Here is an 18,297-nt window from a genome sequence, read left to right as displayed (position 1 = left end):
GCTTTGCAGTGAGTTTCCTGCCGGCTCTGAGTTCATCACCGCTATTAAGCGACACTTGTCACTTTTTTGGGCCCTGGGAAGTTTCTCAACAGCTTAGCCCACACTCTGGGCGTGATTCTCCCAAAAGGGAACAAAGTCCCCTGGCGAGCGCGTTTAGCCGTGTGTTTCCCGGCGCTCGCAGGACCGAGAAACACATGGCTATAAAACGCGACTCGCATTGAATAAGGGGCCTGAATGGGGAACGCGTGGCAGAGGCAGTGCCAATCTGGAACCCTGCCAGCGCCCATGCCAGCTGGCATCCAGGTGGCACTGCCAAGGTGCTAGGCTGGCACTGTCAGGGTGCCCAGGTGGCACTGTCAGGGTGCCCAGGTGGCACCAGCCGTGTCAGGGTACCACCGTGCAGCGGGAGGCCACCTGAGGCGAAGGAGATGAATCCCAAAGCCGCAGGTACCTCGGGAATCTGCACGTGTGGCTAGCTCTCTTGCTCTAACATGCAGATTTACCAAAAGAATGACACCGTCCACAATGGCTGGGATTTACATTGCACCGTCTTGCGAGATTGCACTGGATCTCGCGTGGCGTTGCGAGCCGGGTAGATCCCGGGAGAGAGGTCTCCCGACTTTTAGCGGCCATACTGCACCGTAGCAAGCTGCTTTATCGGTGCAACGTGGCCTTTGAATTTTTTGCAACACTGAGGCGCGGAACTCCGAGATCGGGCCGCCATTTTGAAAAGGTGCCCCGATCTCGAAGTGAATTTGTGGGTCCCCCACAGTCCCCACCCATGGGCAATGACGCCCCACACACACATGTGCACTACCCCATACTCCTCCATGTGAAGACAGCCCACTATGGGGTGCCTGGGCAACACCCTCTTCAGGCCCCTTGTTACCCCCTCCCTCAACCTCCCAAAGGCACCTACTTATGTGCCCTGTACTGCACCCATCCAAATCTCCCCCCACCTCTCCAGTCTCCTTTCATGGGCAAGGACCCCCTCGGGTGTTGACCCTTGGCAGTGCTACTCTGGCACCCGGACACCCTTTTGCTGCCACCCTAGTACCCTGGAAGTGCTCCTGTCAGCTTGGCAATGCCACCCATGCACCTAGGGAGTGGTAGTGTGGCAGTGCTAAAGTGCTATTTGGGAGTGCCAAGGTGCCCGTGTTCCAGGGGGAGGGCCAGAGAGCCACCCTGCTCTATAACTGACCACCCAGAAGTCTCCGATGGCCTGGTAGACTCCGCGGGCACCATTCCACCTGGTCCACATTTGTGTGGACCAATATTGAACTGCGCCTTGCTGCAGCCTCGCTAGGGAGGCTGGTAGATCTCCGGTGAACACGCCTAAGTAGGCGTAAACCCTACTTAGGTGCGTGCCATTTGGTCATGCCCCTTTTGGGCAGGATTCTGATTCCGACACCTCACGGGACTTGGGTATATCCTGCGAGGGGTAAAGGCTGCCGGGAAACCCACGGGAGGCCTCTCCTGGGTTCTAGCGGCCGTTAGATGGCAACCATAATTGCGTGAGGAGCAGTTCAGAGGAAATCCACTTGTCCCATTCCTGGGATGAAGGGCTTATTCTAAAGAGGAAATTTGAACATGTTGGGCCTAAACCCATTGGGGTTGAGAAGGATGAGAGGTGATCTTATTGAAACATATAAAATCCTGTGTGAGTTGACAGATTTGATGCTAGGAGAATATTTTCACTTATGGGGGGAAACAAGAACCAAGGGATATTGTTTAAGAATAACATACAGATTAGGAGGAGGAGAAGGCCACTCGGCCCCTCAAGGCTGCTCCGCCATTCAATAAGGTCATTGCTGATCTAATTGAAACTTCAGCCCCACAATCCTGCCGGCCTCCGATAACCTTTCACCCCCTTGCTAATCAAGAATCTACCTCACTCTGCCTTAAAAACGTTCAAAGATTCTGCTTCCATTGCATTTTGAGGAAGAGAGTTCCAAGGACTCACGATCCTCTGAGAGAATTTTTATTCTCTGTCTTATTGCGGGAGATTCTGGAACTCGGGGTCACTGTTTTAAAATGAGGGATCGTCCATTTAGGACTGAGGTGAGGAGAACCTTTTTCTTTGAGGGCCGTTAATCTGTGGAATTTCCTTCCCAGAGAGGAGTGGAGGCTGGATCATGAAACTTATTCAAGTCAGAGTTAGACAGATTTTTGATAGACAAGGAAGTCAAGGGTTATGGTTGGATGGCGTGGGGACAGAGAGGAGAGCAAAGTTAACACCACAATCAGATCAGGTTATCTCTCGACCTTCTCTTTCCCATAGGAAGAAGACCCAGACTTGTCATTGGGTGCAGGGGACTTTCATCTGATGTCCATTTCCTCTCTGTTTTTTTCCCATACAGGTTAACCTCGAGGTATTCTTTGGTAAATCAGGGCAGTGGTTTGGAACTAACAACCTTGATGGTGACCAGACGTCTATTTTCCATGACTTGGACGGTTCAATGACCGGATTTCCTGACACGTTCGTCGCCAGAGCTGACAACTACCTGGTTCGTCATCCAGGCTGCCTTAGTGTTCCCAGGTGGAATGGAGTAATCTGCACTGGAAAGTATGCCCAGGTGAAATTTTCAATTGGGAAAACAAGCTTCTGTAACTTTTATCATTGCTCCAAATCATGAAATCCGTCTTATTGGTGACAGATTGGGGTGTATGGGACCGACTTTGACTTGCTGTAATAACCCAGCAATTGTGGGATTAAGCAGCAATGAGAGACTGTGCATTTATATAGCACCTTTCGCAGCCTCAGGACATCCCAAGCACACCAGTAGAATCTTATCAGCATATGATTGGTGTGCTGTATGTTACTCGTGTATTAATAATGTTTAATTATAGGTAGGTGCTGGATATTGACTGGGGATTCATTACTGCTCTTACAAAAAGACACAGACTGACCGTGGTTGAGGAGTTCAGGGGCGCATGCTTGTAATGTGTAACTCTGTCAATGAATGCTTCTACAAGTGTATTGGCTCCATTTATGTCCTTCACCACCTGGCTATCTGGAATATAATGGTGATGAGCAGTCCAAGGCAGTTCACTGGTTGGGGAGCACAGGAAATAGAGTGGCTATGATGTTGAGCAGCCAATCATGTACTTGGGATGGGGGAAGGGGAGATTTTAAGGGGTGTGGATGGGAAGGTACTGGAGCGCAAATGGATGTGCACAGTGGGTGTGCACAGCCACTGGGAGTATTTTTGTGTTTGGTGGCGGGATTCTCTGCTCCCGCTGCTGTCAGTGGGAATTCCCATTGAAGCCACCACACAAGGCCGAAGAAACCGCGAGCGGGGGTGCGCTGCCAGCGGGGCCCAGAGAATCTCACTGGCACCGAATGGCCAGAGAATTCCGGCCCTGGTCTTTTTGTTTTGTTACTCTTTGTGGAATCTTGCTGTATGCAAAATGGCTGCACGTGTCCTACAGTGCAACAGTGGCTGCACGTGTCCTACAGTGCAACAGTGGCTACACTTCAGAAGGACTTAATTTGACTTGAAAGCTTCAGACGACGCAATTCATTCTTCCCTTCTTTCCTTTCCTTGTCTGCTTTTCTACCCATTAATTTCCAGAAGCATCTGTGACAAGCACTTAAAATTATCCCTTCAATTATATCCTAGTCATTTTGAGTGCTACTTAAACTCGAGCAAATCTGATGCAAGGATAAGAAGAACTGCCACATAAGAAAATTATATTTAACCCCCTTCTTAAATTTGTTTAATTAAAAATAAATGATTTACTTTCCAATCCAGTTACGGTGAAGTTCAACATTTTCTGGGGGAAGATGGGAATTTCTGACAAAGACTAAAGTCAATCTCATTTACCTTCCACCCACTGAGTCCTCCTGTGAGTCGTTGATCTAATCATAACTTTAATCAATAACTGTGCAGAAATTTCAACAAACACATTCAGGCACAAATCATCCAATGGCCTAAATTTTGAAACTCGGCAAATGAAAATGTCTCTGGGTTTTTAATCTTCAGATAGATTATTGGTTTCATTTCATGTCAGTACGGGCACTATGGGCGTGGTGCCACAAATATTTTATTAAAATGTGACTTGCTCTTCCCCACCCATTTCCAAAGGGATTTGCTGGCTCAAGCTGCAGTATTTATATGGTCCGGAATTCTCCGGGCGTGGGATTCTCTTTATTTGCCGGCAGCGCACCACTGCCCACGGGTTTACCGACAGCGTCAGCTGGCTTCATTGGAGACCACATTGACAAGCAGCAGGCGTAGAGAATCCCGCTGCCAGTGAAAGGCGCGCCGTTGACGAACACGGGGCTGGGGGACTGGAGAACCTTGAGATGCAATATCCTGAGTCCCCAATGTATCCCCAGTATCCTGGTGAGGCGCCAGCTAACACCACGGGGTGTTAATAATGGGGTGAGGCACAGTGGTTAGACTGCTTCCTCACAGCGCCAGGGACTTGGGCAGCCTTGGGTGACTGCCTGTGAGGGCGTGGGATGAGGTGCGGAAGGATTAGGCTCTGATATTTTGGGATGAAATCAAAATATTGCGGATGCTGGAAATCTGAACTAAAAACGGAAAATGCTGACTATACCCAGCAGACCTGGTATAGGTTAAAGAGTCATATCCAACTTGAAATGTTAACTATGTTTCTCTTCCCACAGAGTCTGTCAGACCTGCTGAGTATTTCCAGCATCTTCTGTTTTTCGTTCAGATTTCCAGCAAGCCCAACGTTTGCTTGATTTTAGTGGTTTTAATTCACTGTCACTTCCAGGAATGCCGACATTGATGCAATTCTGCACTTCTCCCTGACTCGATGCCCGTCTGTCTGTTTTTACTTTGTTCACTTCAGTGCTTTCCATTTCGCTCCTGGTGTTTGACTAGATGTTTACCAAAACTCACTTCCTCAGCGACTGTCTCTCGGCTCTGACTTATTCCACCTTAAGTCCCAAAACTCTTTTTTTCGAATCCACCTAGGATATCCCCGAGACGCTGCTCGGGCTGCTGTTCCCGCCACACCCTGAGATCTCGGTGCCGACCACCACCACATGTACACACCCGACCTCTCTCTCTCTCCAGCAGTACCGACACACCGTCTCAAAGCTGTTTTGGTCTCCATTTCGCTTTTCATCTCATCCATGAGATTTTGACTGAGTTTTAGAACCTGGATTTACAGCTTTGAGTGAAAATCAAGTGGAATTTTACTATTTTGAATTTGATGGTTGGCTGGCATTGGTTCTAACTTTATGTCCTCCTCCCATATACAGTGGGCAGTCTGATAGGTACCATATGGAATGTGGGAAGCTGCAAACCATGGGTTCTACTTTCCTTGTTACTAATTTAAGCGAAATGGTGTTCAGAAGCAATATGGCTCAGAAAGTGCTAAACATGGCTGGCTAACTGATATGTTCCTGCCCACAAAGACGCTTTGACAGTCATCCAGACTCGAAACGTTAGCTCTATTCTCTCTTCGCAGATGCTCTCAGGCCTGCTGCGATTGTCCAGTGTTTTCTGTTTTTTCTCCCTGTCCACCACTACTCTTATTCCATGAGTCCGGTTCAAGTAAACTTGCGATAACAAATCTTGCATTTTTGTTTGTTGAAGATCAGCCTGGTGTCAAAGAACAGGAAGATTTCCAAGTTTAACCCCAACTGTTCACCATGCCATGTGCAGCCTCTAACTAACAATTTGTGAAGCTGAGGAGAGCAAAGTCAGGCATGTGGAAGGAGTTTTTAAAGTAGAGCAGTTCTAAATTATACATCGTTAGGTTTGTAGGCGCCTAGTAGACACTGCCGGTGGGAATGGTCAGGGAAAACTGGGCGTTGCAGGACCTCAGCTCCTGGGCTGGGTGAGTAATTAGCATAGAATTATCCAGCACAGAAGGGGGCCATTTGGCCCATCGGGTCTGGGTGCCAGCTCACTGAAAGGGGCCTCCAATTCAGTCCCACTCCTTCCCTACAGTCCAGCAAATAAATACCCAATTCCCTTTCAAAAATCAATCTGCTTTAATACCCATTCGGGTGAATTCTAGAACATAATTGCGAAAAATGTTGCTAATTGTTAAATTGCTTAATTTAAATCTGCGGCCTCTGATCACTGATGACGGAGCAGCGCAAATAGCTTCCCCTTATTTACTCCTTCAAATCCCCAAATCATTTTGAAGTACTGTGAGCAAATGCTGGTTTCAGGACCCTGACAAAGAAATGAGCCTGAAGTGGCAACATTTGTCTTTCTCTACCGATGCATCCTGACCCGCTTGAGTCTTTCCCACAATTTATGTTTATTTTCCAGATTTACAACACTTACGTTATTTTGGTTTTTTTTGAGTACGCCCTGGAGTTTTGGGTGGGACTTGGGACAGGCCGGTCTTTCCTGTTTTTGTATTTTATTTGTGGAAGGGCAATGAGGAGAGAGTAATAAAAGCATCCTTGCCTTGGTCAGCCAGTTCGACAGAATAAGTCTAAAGACCGCTCATCTAAACTCCACATCACCGCTCATTGAGGCATGGTTTTTCTTTTCATTCACTCAGCTCTACGTTCAAGCCCGGAGACCAGAGAACCTGTCTCTGCTGATCACAAAGGACTCGTACCCGAACCACCCTCTGAAGCTGCAAGGTGTTAATCGCAGGGCACCCTATCAACAGTACCAGCCTGTCGTCATGCTAGAACAAGCCTACACACTGCGGTGGAATGGCAGAACACCTGAGCAGATTGTCCTGTACCCGATCAATTTTAACAGGTAACATAATGGGCACCATCGATTGGTCTTGTGGTAGTAAGCAGTGTTCACCTCACTCTCCAACGGTTTAGATGCAGGACTGAGTGAACTTTTCAAGGGCCCACAACCAGAATGGAGCTTTTCTCAATTATAATAATAATCTTTATTATTGTCACAAGTAGGCTTACGTGAGTACTGCAATGAAGTTACTGTGAAAAGCCCCTAGTCGCCACATTCCGGCGCCTGTTCGGGTACACTGAGAGAGAATTCAGAATGTCCAATTCCGCTAACAAGTGCTAACCCGGTGAGATGCCAGTTGGAGAATGGGCCATCGGAGCCACCTGGCTCTACTCGCAGCGATCCCAATTAGGTTTCATCAATTTTGTTCAGGCCCCTTAAATGTTTCCGTCTCAAGATGCACAATTCTTAAGTGGATGAGTTAACAGATTTTGCAGTGGAAAAATCTACAGAATCCCGATAGTGCAGAGGGAGTCTGTACCGACCCTCCGAATGGGCACTCTACCTGGGCCTAGAGCTGGGTGAGGAATCCTGGAGGAGGGCGGGGCAGTCTGTAGGTAGCTGATTATGGTCAGTTAATGACTAATGGCCATTAAGTCGTGCGTATTACTCCTTCTGTTTCAACAAATGGTAGTTAATTTAGATTCACCCAGTGCTCTCCACTCCACCATCCCCTCTTTGCTCCGCCCAGGCTACGCAAAACACCCAGGCGTTTGCAACAGAAATCTACCCTTCCTAATCTACCAAGAGTTGGTATCTGGGTGCTCGTAAAGAATAGTTACTTTTTTGAAACTCAGCAAGCGCTGGAAGTGCATTGCGGGTCCGTGTCCCCCCTTCCATTGCTCCACCAATGGCAGCCATGATTAGATCCTAATCTCTGGAGTTCCTTCCGAAAACAACAAGTTGCAATTGTAGAACGGAGTCAGTGGTTCTTCGTTGATGCATATTTGACAGCCTGCTTGTTGAGGGAGATTTTAACCTTTTAGTGTGGTTTTCATATTTTCAGCAATCATAGCTTATCAGTTGTTATATTGATGATTATTTGCATTTGTGAGTGTAACAGGAAAAGGTTAGAGGAGATGAGGGGCAAATGAGGTGCTGGGTTGACAAAGCCAGAAACTTACTTCCTGAGGTGTTAAATCGGATCCCATTGGGTAATGTGTGTGTAGGGAGGTCGGAGCTAGCTCATTCACTGATGGAACAAAACAGAAATAACCTGCCTGTGAATTCTGACCGTTTGTAATATATCTGCAGAATTTAATTCAGTCCGGTGTGATATAGATATTTTTGCAAACCAGGGGCGAAATTCTCCCCCAACGGCGGGATGTCCGCCGACTGGCGCCAAAGCCGGCGCCAATCAGACGGGCATCGCGCCGGCCCAAAGGTGCGGAAGGCTCCGCATCTTTGGTGGCCGAGCCCCAACATTGAGGCTAGGCCGACGCTGAAAGGTTACAGTGCATCTTGAATAAGGTACACACTTCTACCACTGGGCATCGATGTTGAAGGGAATGAGTGTTTAAGGTGGTGGATGACGTGTCGATCAAGCAGATTCCTTATGCTACGGAAGATTGTGTACCTTACGTGCAGTTCGCTACAACCAGGATTAGAACAGTGACCTCAATATCAGTCTAAGTTGAATGGGTTAAAAGGGCTTGTGCATTGAGGCCTGTGAACAGGAATGTCATAGCTGAATCTAGCCCAAGTTCTGATACAGGCTGGGACAAGTTGAAAAGTAAGTAATGGATTGGCAATAGGGTTTGTTCCAACCCAAATTCTGAGTCACTGCTGAGCAAACAAGTTGGGAAAATATTGTGGAGATGAATTTGGTGTACCACAGAGCAGTAAACACCTTTATTTCTCATTTAGAAAGCTGGACCTTGTTGAAGAAATAGCTTCTGTGATTGAGCATTATTTTATCTGAAAGTTATGTCCTCTCCTATTTCCTGTTAAAAGTGTGTTCCATTTGCTGGTAGGGTATTTAGGTTCTAAGCCAAGGCACATCTTGAAGGAACTTGCATTTCTATGTTACTTTTCATGATCTCAAGATGCCCCAAAGCACTTTGCAGTCTATTAAATCCTTTCGCTGTCAATTCACTGTTGGAATGTAGAAAGAGTGGTAACCAACCAGTGTAGGTACCACAAATTGCAATGAGGTAAGTGACCAGGAAATGTGCTGAAGTAACACTGGTTGAGGGGTAAATGTTGGAACTCCCCTGCCCTTGGTAGTGCAGTGGGGTTTTTTGCATTCACCCGAAAGAGCTGCACTGGAGCGTTAGGCTCTTGGAGCAGTTCTTGAACCCACAATGCGTCAGCCCTTTCGGCGAGTCACAGGAGACACCGAATTCAGAACAGACTAACCGGAATGTGGTTGAGTGAGACTCGATGATGGGCCCTAGTTCTGAAATCAGGCTGCAGTTACACATTACTAACAATGAAACCACTCCTTAATCCTTGGGTCATAGAGTAAACTGACTTGCACTTAGCACCAAACAAAACTTATTTTGATGAATTTCTGTTTCATATCAGTAAACTAAGGTAAAGCCACCGTAGTCTCAGATGACCATAGGCTGCGTTCCCCTTTGAGAGGCAGAGCTGACTGGTGGTGATTTAACCCGAAGATCAGCACACCTCACGCGAGGGCCAAGGTTGAGAAAGCGGGGCCTCTACAATAGTGAATGTCAGTGATTGGAAGTATCTAAGTTAACAAATTGTTAAATGTATTCCATCTTTTATTTTAAGGTCATGACTAACAGGAGTCAAATAAAATGTGAGATCAGGGCGTTGGCAGGGTGTTTGTGCTGTGGTTGTAGATTGATTTGAAAGAAAACAATGAATTTGGGCTGGGCATGTAGAAATGCTGATGCAGCAAGTGTGCTGGGGAGTGCAAAATATTTTTCCCAATCCTTGCAGCAAAGTATTTGAAAGTAACTGAAGTTAAAAGGTATGGAGAGCGAGCAGAGGAATCGGATTAGATGAGGTAGGTGACTTTATGGAGAGAAAAACACATGATGGGCCAAGTGGCTTGATTCAGTGCTCTAAGATTCTATTATTCAATGATTTCTTTTCTCTGGCAGTTCGCTCAACATGCAGCACTCCCTGTTCTGGATGCAGGCCTAGTTGAGCTCCAGGGTAAAGAGTTTTTACATTGAGCTAACAATGTGCCTTCGCAATAACCTCAAGTGCACTTCCCTCCAGCCACATGTAGCATTCCCATTTCCCACAGCAGCCACCCTTGTGGCTTTTCCGAATACGACTGCTAATTCAGTCCCCATTATTGTTGGATTATAGGTCATTTGGCACTCTGCAATTATTATACCCTCCAGGAACTGCGTTGAAATAGGCTGAGCACATTTTGATTAGTACCTTATGCCATTCTGATAGGTTCCAACCGGTTTGAACACAAATCCCAGAGGTAACCAGACAATTCAAATTCATTACGTCTCTGAATCTCCATTACTGTTATCTAGCAAATAAGACTAAGATTCAGAAGGAAGTCAAATGGCCAATCAATAATAAAGTCGCCACAGACTCAGATGACCACAGTCTGCTTTCCCCTTTGGGGTGATTTAACCTGAGGATCACCACACCTCGGCAAGGTTGAGAAGATGGGGCCTTCATGAATAACCAATCAATAGACAGTAACAAAATATAGGCCTGGAAGTAGTGTGAAATGATAACTATTCGGTGAGCAGATGCCTGGCCTCCATCAGCCACTTCACAATATTTGCTGATCGATTTTTATACCTCAGCTGTTTCCAGATAGCCAGTGACACAGTGAGCTTGCACATGGGAAGATAAAGTGATCACTAAGAATGTACAGTACATGTTGAGACATGAGCTGTGACCTACGGGGATGCAGCAAACAATGGCAACAAGCCAGAAGTGAGTAGGGAAAATTGAGGGATGCGGGAGGGGAAATATTTTGGGCTGGTCTGGTTGGATCTCTTGAGCTGTGGAGCAGCTGGTTTTTTTCTAGACTTAAGTGGCCAGTGTTTTATTTTCTGTGCTGCTAATTGCATTAGCATACTTGTGTAATTACTTCTGCACTTAATGTTATGGGTATTTCAGTAAACTGAGAAAGAGGATCCTTCAGATAAGAGTCTGATTTCTTATATATTTGGCGGCGGAGAGCAATATTGCTTAAATGCCTGATGTGCCAGAGGTATTGTAATGTTGGTGTCTTTTAATTGTCTCTCACCGAGTGAAGCCTGGGCATTCACAAATCATTCTTGTCATTTATAACCACAGTTTAGATGGAATGTACCTTTCCTTTATGGAATTCAGATGCTGCTGGCAGATAGAAGAAGTGGCAAGGCTTTCATCTCTTGCGCTCCTTCAGAACGCTACATCAGAGCAGAGACGTTGCAATATACTTTGGAGGTTATGAGCGATCACCGGTGCATGGGATTTGCAAGCAATTTCTGGCTGCTTCATTTTTTAAATTACAGTTGAAATAGTAAAGTATTTTTTTATCACAAATTACAAATTGCAATCTTAGCCTCATTATTATGCCATGGTCTCACAGAATCCATGTAATTTATATAAACCAAGCAGGAGTCTAGTGATGCACTAGGAGAGGCAATAGCTTGGTTTTCTTGTCACTAAATCCATAGAATCCCTACAGTGCAGAAGGAGGCCATTCAGCCCATCGAGCCTGCATCAACCTTCTGAAAGAGCACCTGACCTAGGCCCATTCCCCCGCCCTATCCCTGTAACCCCATAACCCCACCTAACCTTTTGGACACTATGGGCAATTTAGCATGATCTATCCACTTAACCCGCACATCGTTTAGATACTAAGGGGCAATTTAGCACAGTTAATCCATCTAATCTGCACATCTTTGGACTGTGGGAGGAAATTGGAGCACCCGGAAGAAACCCACGAAGTCATGGGGAGAACGTGCAAACTCCACACAGACAGTCACCCAGGGTCGGAATCAAACCCGGGTGCCTGGCGCTGTGAGGCAGCAGTGTTAGCACAGTGGGCTAAACATCTGGCTTGTAATGCAGAACAAGGCCAGCAGGGTGGGTTCAATTCCCGTACCGGCCTCCCCGAACAGGTGCCAGAATGTGGCGACTAGGTGCTTTTCACAGTAACTTCATTGAAGCCTACTTGTGACAATAAGCGATTATTATTATAATATTATTATTAACAACCGTGCCACTGTGCTGCCCTAAACTAGTAGTGTAGCCACCTAAGTTGGCCAACTCCCGATTTAAAATGGAGAACAGCAAAGGCTGAAGGGAAATTCAGCCAACAGAGGCAGAAACCAGCAGGTGCAGGTTTATTGTTTATTTAACTCTACAAAAGCCCAGACAGCATCGATACCAGCGACCATCAGCATAATAATGTAGCAGCCATCTACATACTAATGAGCAATCCCCGGGAACAATCGCAACATTTAGGACAAACAAAGCCAAGCCAGACTCCCCGGTGCCAGCAGGAGCCAACACAAAAGAGCTTAACGGACACCTCAAGACCGCCCATCGATTAGGGAACCGCTCCAGTATTGGAGAAATCGAACCAAGCGATTGGAATGAAGTCCAATCACCTAGAACCAGGTACGGGGTCCGCCCCGAAAGGCGGGAAGCCCCTGGGGACTATAAAGTTAAGTCCCCAAGTTCAAATCGTTCTCCTTGACCGGGTCACTCAGCAACACGAAGCAACCCCTGAGAGTGAACGGTCCAAGCTGCCACATCCCTGAAGTAAGTCTCAAGTCGACGCTCGCTACGAGATAGGCGCTCCTAGCTACCAGTCCATACCGGCTTTGAATCCCGCAGTTGTAGATTCCGAACGAAAGGCCATTTGTTCCCCTGACCTGGTGGGCCAGTCCGAAGCTAAGTATAGGCCTATTAGTTACGCATGCATACACACACTTCCGAATTATGAGGATTGATCAGAACTGCTTGAACACTTGTGGTTTTCTGTTCCCAATTGGATCTCTAATTCAAATTTTTGGGTTCTCCCGGAGTGGTTAAGTCACTTCTAGATCAGGTCCTGTCAGGATGTCAGCAGTAATATGTTGCTAACTTTTGGTTGGTTCAATTGGCTCTGTTTTATAACCTTTGCTCTCGAGTTGCCAGGTATCTTTATGATACCGCCACGAGGTTCAAGTCCGAGTAATGATCAATAACTCAACACACCAATTAGTAAGATTTAAATCAAAGCACATTTATTATACACAGTAATCGCTACGCATGCACAAATTCTACGTCTAAGCTACTTCTACAACTAACAGGCCTATACTTAGCTTCGGACTGGCCCACCAGGTCAGGGGAACAAATGGCCTTTCGTTCGGAATCTGAAACTGCGGGATTCAAAGCCAGTATGGACTGGTAGCTAGGAGCGCCTATCTCGTAGCGGGCGTTGACTTGAGACTTACTTCAGTGATGCGGCAGCTTGGACCGTTCACTCTCAGGGGTTGCTTCGCGTTGCTGAGTGACCCTGTCAAGGAGAATGATTTGAACTTGGGGCTTAACTCTTATAGTCCCCAGGGGCTTCCCGCCTTTCGGGGCGGACCCTGTGCCTGGTTCTAGGTGATTGGGCGTCTTTCCAATCGATTGGTTCAATTTCTCCAATACTGGAGCGGTTCCCTGATCGATGGGCGGTCTTGAGGTGTCCGCTATCCTCTTTTGTGTTGGCTCCTGCTGGCGCCGGGGAGTCTGGCTTAGCTTTGTTTGTCCTAAATGTTGCGATTGTTCCCGGGGATTGCTCATTAGTATGTAGATGGCTGCTACATTATTATGCTGATGGTGACTAGTATCGATGCTGTCTGGGCTTTTGCAGAGTTAAATAAACAGTAAACCTGCACCTGCTGGTTTCTGCCTCCGTTGGCTGAATTTCCCTTCAGCCTTTGCTGTTCTCCATTTTAAATCGGGAGTTGGCCAACTCAGGTGGCTACAGTGGTATTGTCAGTGAACTAGAAATCCAAAGACCCAGGGTTAGGGGGTGTGGGTTCGAATCTCACCATGGCATGGTGAAATTTGAATTCAATTTTTAAAAATCTAGAATTATCAGTCTAATTAAACCATTGTCGATTGTTGTCAAAACCTAGCTGTTCACTAATCTAATTCATGGAAGGAAATCTGCCACCCTTACCTGGCCTGGCCTAACTGTGACTCCAGACCCACAGCAATGTAGTTGATTCTTAACTGCCCCCCACTCAAGGGCAATTAGGGATAACAAATGCTGGCCTTATTAACGATGCCCACATCCCATGAAAGAATAAAGAAAGAAATACACTCAGTTCTGATTAGAAATAATCATGGAAGGTTAAGAAGTCTCATTCACATAAAAGTAAAATAATTTCTGCAGATGGATGTCAGCTGGCACTCAATCATAGCACTCCCACACCTGAGGTCATAGCTTGTCCTATTCCAGAGACTTCATAGCGGTCAGGTCACAGCACCTCCGAGAGAGTGCTGCATTGCCAGAGGAGCCCACTCTTGGATGAGATGCCCTACTGTCGCAGATGGATATAAAAGATCCTTTGGCACTTTTTGCAGAAAGGCGAGAGAGGACATAGACAGGTTGGGAGAATGGGCAAACATGGGAAAGATTTAATACTGAGAAGTGTGAAGTGATGCATTTTGACAGCCAGATGAAGGTGAGGCAATATGAAATACAGGATGCATTTTGAACGTAGGTGCAGGAACAGAGAGAGCAGGGGGTTATATATGCACAATTAATTGAAGGTAACATGGTGGGTTAAGAAAGTGGTTTAAAAGGCCTGCATATTCCTGGGCTTTATAAATTGAGGTGTAGAGTACAAAAGCAAAGATATATGCTGATGAATCTGTGTGGAACATTGATTCAGCCTCAATTGGGGTATTGTGTCCAATTCTATGCACCATACTCCAGGAAGGATATGAAGGCACGAGAGAGGGTGCAGAAAAGATTTGTGAGAATAGTTCCAGGTTCAGTAATATGGTGGGAGTTCCCCCCCCCCCCACCCCCCCACCACCACCCCCGCCACCACCACCGCCCCTGCTGCTGCAAAGCAGGGCATGACGTTGGCTGGCAGCAGATCTTCCAGTACTGCCGCTGTCAATTGGATTTCCTGTTGCTCGCACCCTCCGTTGCAGGAGAACCCGGGACAGGGGTGGGGTGGGGGAGTCCTCCGTCAGCAGGACAGGAAGATCCTGCCGGTGAGAACAGCCGGCACATTTGGGCCATAGATTGGCGAAGCTGGGGTTTCCCGTCTTCGAGAAGGGAAGGTTGAGAGGAGATTCAATAGAGGTATTCAACATCATGAGGAGTCTGGACAGACTGGATAGTGACAAACTGTTCCTTTTGGTGGAAGGGTGGAGGACCTGAGGACACCGATAAAACGTTCATGCCAAAAGAGGCGGAGCCGACATGAGGAAAAACATTTTTATGCAGCAGGAGGTCAGGATGTGGAAAGTGTTGCCTGAAAATGTCCTGGACCCAACTTCAGTTCATGGCTTTCAAAAGAGAATTGGATAAGCAGTTGGAGACAAAAACATTGCAGAGCTAACTTTTAACGGCTGAGAAATGAGATTAGCTGATTTGCCCTTGCAGAGGGCCAGCACAGATATGATGGACCAAATGACCTCTTCCTTTACGGTAATCATTCTATGAATTTAATCCACAGGGTAGCCACATTTTGGGAATCCAGCTGAGCTCCAGACATATGAAGGCATTTTCTGCAAAACTTCGGCATGAAACTATTTCAGAATATTCCAAGAAACATTCACATCTGTTGTATTGAAATGCAGCCATTCGTTTGAGCTCAGCAGGAGGTAGCTACCAGCGAACTCTCACTTAAGATGGTAGCGGCTTTGATTGGCAGCTCAGATAGTTTAACCCCAGATGTGGAGAGCTGGAGGAGGATCAGAGGTCAGGTTGTTGGCTTTCTGTTCCGCCTAAGAGATAAAAATTGGGGAGAACTCTGAAGTGTACAAAAGTAAAGGAGAAGCCATTTGAGGTACAGTGGCTGGATTGGAGCAAGTAAGAGTGTAACCATGGCACCCTGATGATGGTTAGATTGAGGAGGGTTAGTGCGCCATGGTCACGTCTGCACAGAGTGCAGGCAGTAACTTTGACCAGGTTCCCTCCACCTCACCCCCACCCCCAGAATGTGGACAAAGTGGAAACCAGACGGGGTGGATATGAATAGGAAGTGAAGAGAAAAGTGATGTTTGCAACATATTCAAAGGAGGACTGGTTTAGAAATGTGACAGAAAACGATGAAGATGAGAATTTTGAAAGGGTTGGGGATAGTCTAAGAGAATAAGGAGAGGACAACATCTGATATTTCAACACATTTAGGTCTACTGTTCTTGTTTCACACTAACGTTTCAACTCTAATCCCAATTCCATTGCTTTTTCCCCATATATTTTGAGTTCCAAAACTACCAAAGTCTCTAGACAAGCTGTTCCTGTACAGCTGCAATGCTGACAAGTACCTGAAAAAGTGAAAATGACCCAGGTATATCCTGTCCGCGAAATATTGGACAAAATCAATGTGGCCAATTATAGTCCCATCAGTCTAATCTCCGTCATCAGTTGGGTGATGGAAGATGTCATCAATAGTACTATCCAGTGGCTCACTGATGCTCTGTTTGGGTTCTGCCAGGGTCACTCAGCTTCTGACCCTATTACAGCCTTGGATCAAACATGGACAAACAAGCTGAACTCCATAGGTGAGGAGAGACTGACTGCCTTTGACATCAAGGCAGCATTTGACCGCGTGCGGCATCAAGGAACCCTTGCAAAACTGGAGTCAATAGGAACCAGAGGGAACACTGTCCGCTGGTTGGAGTCATAACTGGCACCAAGGAAGATGGTTGTGGTGGTTGGAGGTCAATCATCTCAACCCCAGTTCATCACTGTCGGGGTTCCTCAGGATAGTTTCCTAGGCCCAAACGCCTCCCGCTGCTCCATGGAAACACCACCACCTGCAAATTCCCCTCCAAATCACTCACCATCCTGACTTTGAAGTATATCATTGTTCCTTCACTGTCGCTGGGTGAAAATCTTGGAAGTTCATTGCCAACAGCAATGTGGGTGTACCTACACCCCATGGACTGCAGCGGTTCAAGGCCGTGGCTTCTGACCACTTTCTCAAGGGCAAGGAGGGTTAGTTGATAAATGCTGACCTTGGTAATAATGCCTGCATCCCAAACACGGAGGGCGGGATTCTCCCGGATCAGCGAGGTGGCCTGATGCCGGCCTAAAAAACGGCACGAACTACTCCGGCGTCGGGTCGACCGGAAGTTGCAGAATTCTCTGCACTTCCGGGGGCTAGGCCTGCGCCGGAGGGGTTAGTGCCGCGCCAGCCGGCGGCGAAGGGACTGCGCGAGTAAACGCATGCGCAGAACCGCCGGCGTAGTTCGGCAAATGCGCAGACTGACCGGCGTATTCTGGCGCATGCGCAGGGGGGTGTCTTCTCCGCGCCGGCCATGGCAGAGCCCTACAAGGGCCGGCACAGAAGGAAGAAGTGCCCCCACGGCACAGGCCTGCCCACAGATAGGTGGGCCTCGATCGTGGGCCAGGCTACTGTGGGGGCTCCCCCCAGGGCCGGATCCCCCCCACCCCCCCGAGGACCGCACCAGTTAGCCTATCAGCCAGGTCCGCCGTGTGGAACCATGTCCAATCTACGCCAGCGGGACTGGCCAGAAACCGATGGCCGCTCGGCCCATCCGGGCCTGGAGAATTGCCGGGGTGTCTGCTGCCAACGGCTCCTGACCGCCGTTCGTGATCCCTGCCCCGCCCGAAATCCGGCGCTGGAGAACACTGCAGCTGGTGTCGGAGTGGAATTCACGCCGCCCCCCCCGGGGATTCTCCGACCCGGCAGGCGGTCGGAGAATCCTGCCTGTAATTTTCTTCAAGTATTTACCTAATTCATAGAATCATAGAATTTACAGTGCAGAATGAGGCCATTCGTCCCATCGAGTCTGCACCGGCCCTTGGAAAATGCACCCCACTTAAGCCCACACCTCCACCCTATTCCCTCAACATATTTCATTGACTCCATCTCGATAGCTAAAAGTGATTATTTATTCTATATTCCAATCACCTTGTGCCTTCAAGATGTTTCTGCCAACTTTGATCTTTAGGATTCTAAATGTTTTGCCCATTACTCCCCTTGAGTGGAAATAGTTTTTTGATGTATTTGCCTTGACAAACCCATTTGTATTTGGCAAACTTTTGAATGTGCCCCCCAGGCCCCACCCACCCCTGTGATCCAGGCCCCACCCACGGTATGTTATCCAGTGGTGGAGGCAACTCGCCATTGCTTGCCAGCGTGATCTTCGGTTCCGCCAATACCGCCATAGTTTTTCTTGCCTTGCCTATCCTGCAGCCAGGGAACCTAATGCAAGGGGGAGGGGGGGTTTGGGCAGGACTGGAAGATGCCGCCAATGGTAAGAACTGGAAAATTCCGCCCCCCCCCCCCAATGTTTAAAATCTCTCATGATAGTCCTCTCTTTTCATGTTAAGCTCCTTCCTCATTAATCCACACTGTGCCTTTTTTTGAATCCAGTGTCCTTTTTGGAGCCGGCTGTTGGAAACTGGACAAGACACAGCCACCAGTGTGAACCAAATCCTTATCCAGATTGAGGTTTT

At 47.5% G+C, this 18,297-nt stretch overlaps 2 protein-coding genes across 5 annotated transcripts in view; both read left to right on the top strand.

Annotated features, from left to right (window-relative positions):
• cemip (cell migration inducing hyaluronidase 1) overlaps nucleotides 1-18,297 on the top strand; it is a 319,445-nt gene that overhangs the window by 61,413 nt on the left and 239,735 nt on the right. The gene's annotated exons all lie outside the window — the stretch shown is intronic.
• Nucleotides 1-18,297, top strand: part of LOC140386430 (cell surface hyaluronidase CEMIP2-like) — a 211,099-nt gene that overhangs the window by 144,655 nt on the left and 48,147 nt on the right. For both annotated transcript variants that reach the window (XM_072468758.1, XM_072468757.1), the window contains exons 18-19: nucleotides 2,361-2,576; nucleotides 6,502-6,710. In XM_072468758.1, coding sequence (XP_072324859.1) covers nucleotides 2,361-2,576; nucleotides 6,502-6,710 — 425 coding nt within the window. The remainder of the gene's footprint in view (nucleotides 1-2,360; nucleotides 2,577-6,501; nucleotides 6,711-18,297) is intronic.

The sequence above is a fragment of the Scyliorhinus torazame genome, chromosome 12 (genome assembly GCF_047496885.1).
Source record: "Scyliorhinus torazame isolate Kashiwa2021f chromosome 12, sScyTor2.1, whole genome shotgun sequence".
In the NCBI taxonomy this organism is placed as follows: Eukaryota; Metazoa; Chordata; class Chondrichthyes; order Carcharhiniformes; family Scyliorhinidae; genus Scyliorhinus; species Scyliorhinus torazame.
The sequence above is the reverse complement of the archived record's forward strand: the minus strand, read 5'-3'. Positions and strand labels throughout refer to the sequence as shown.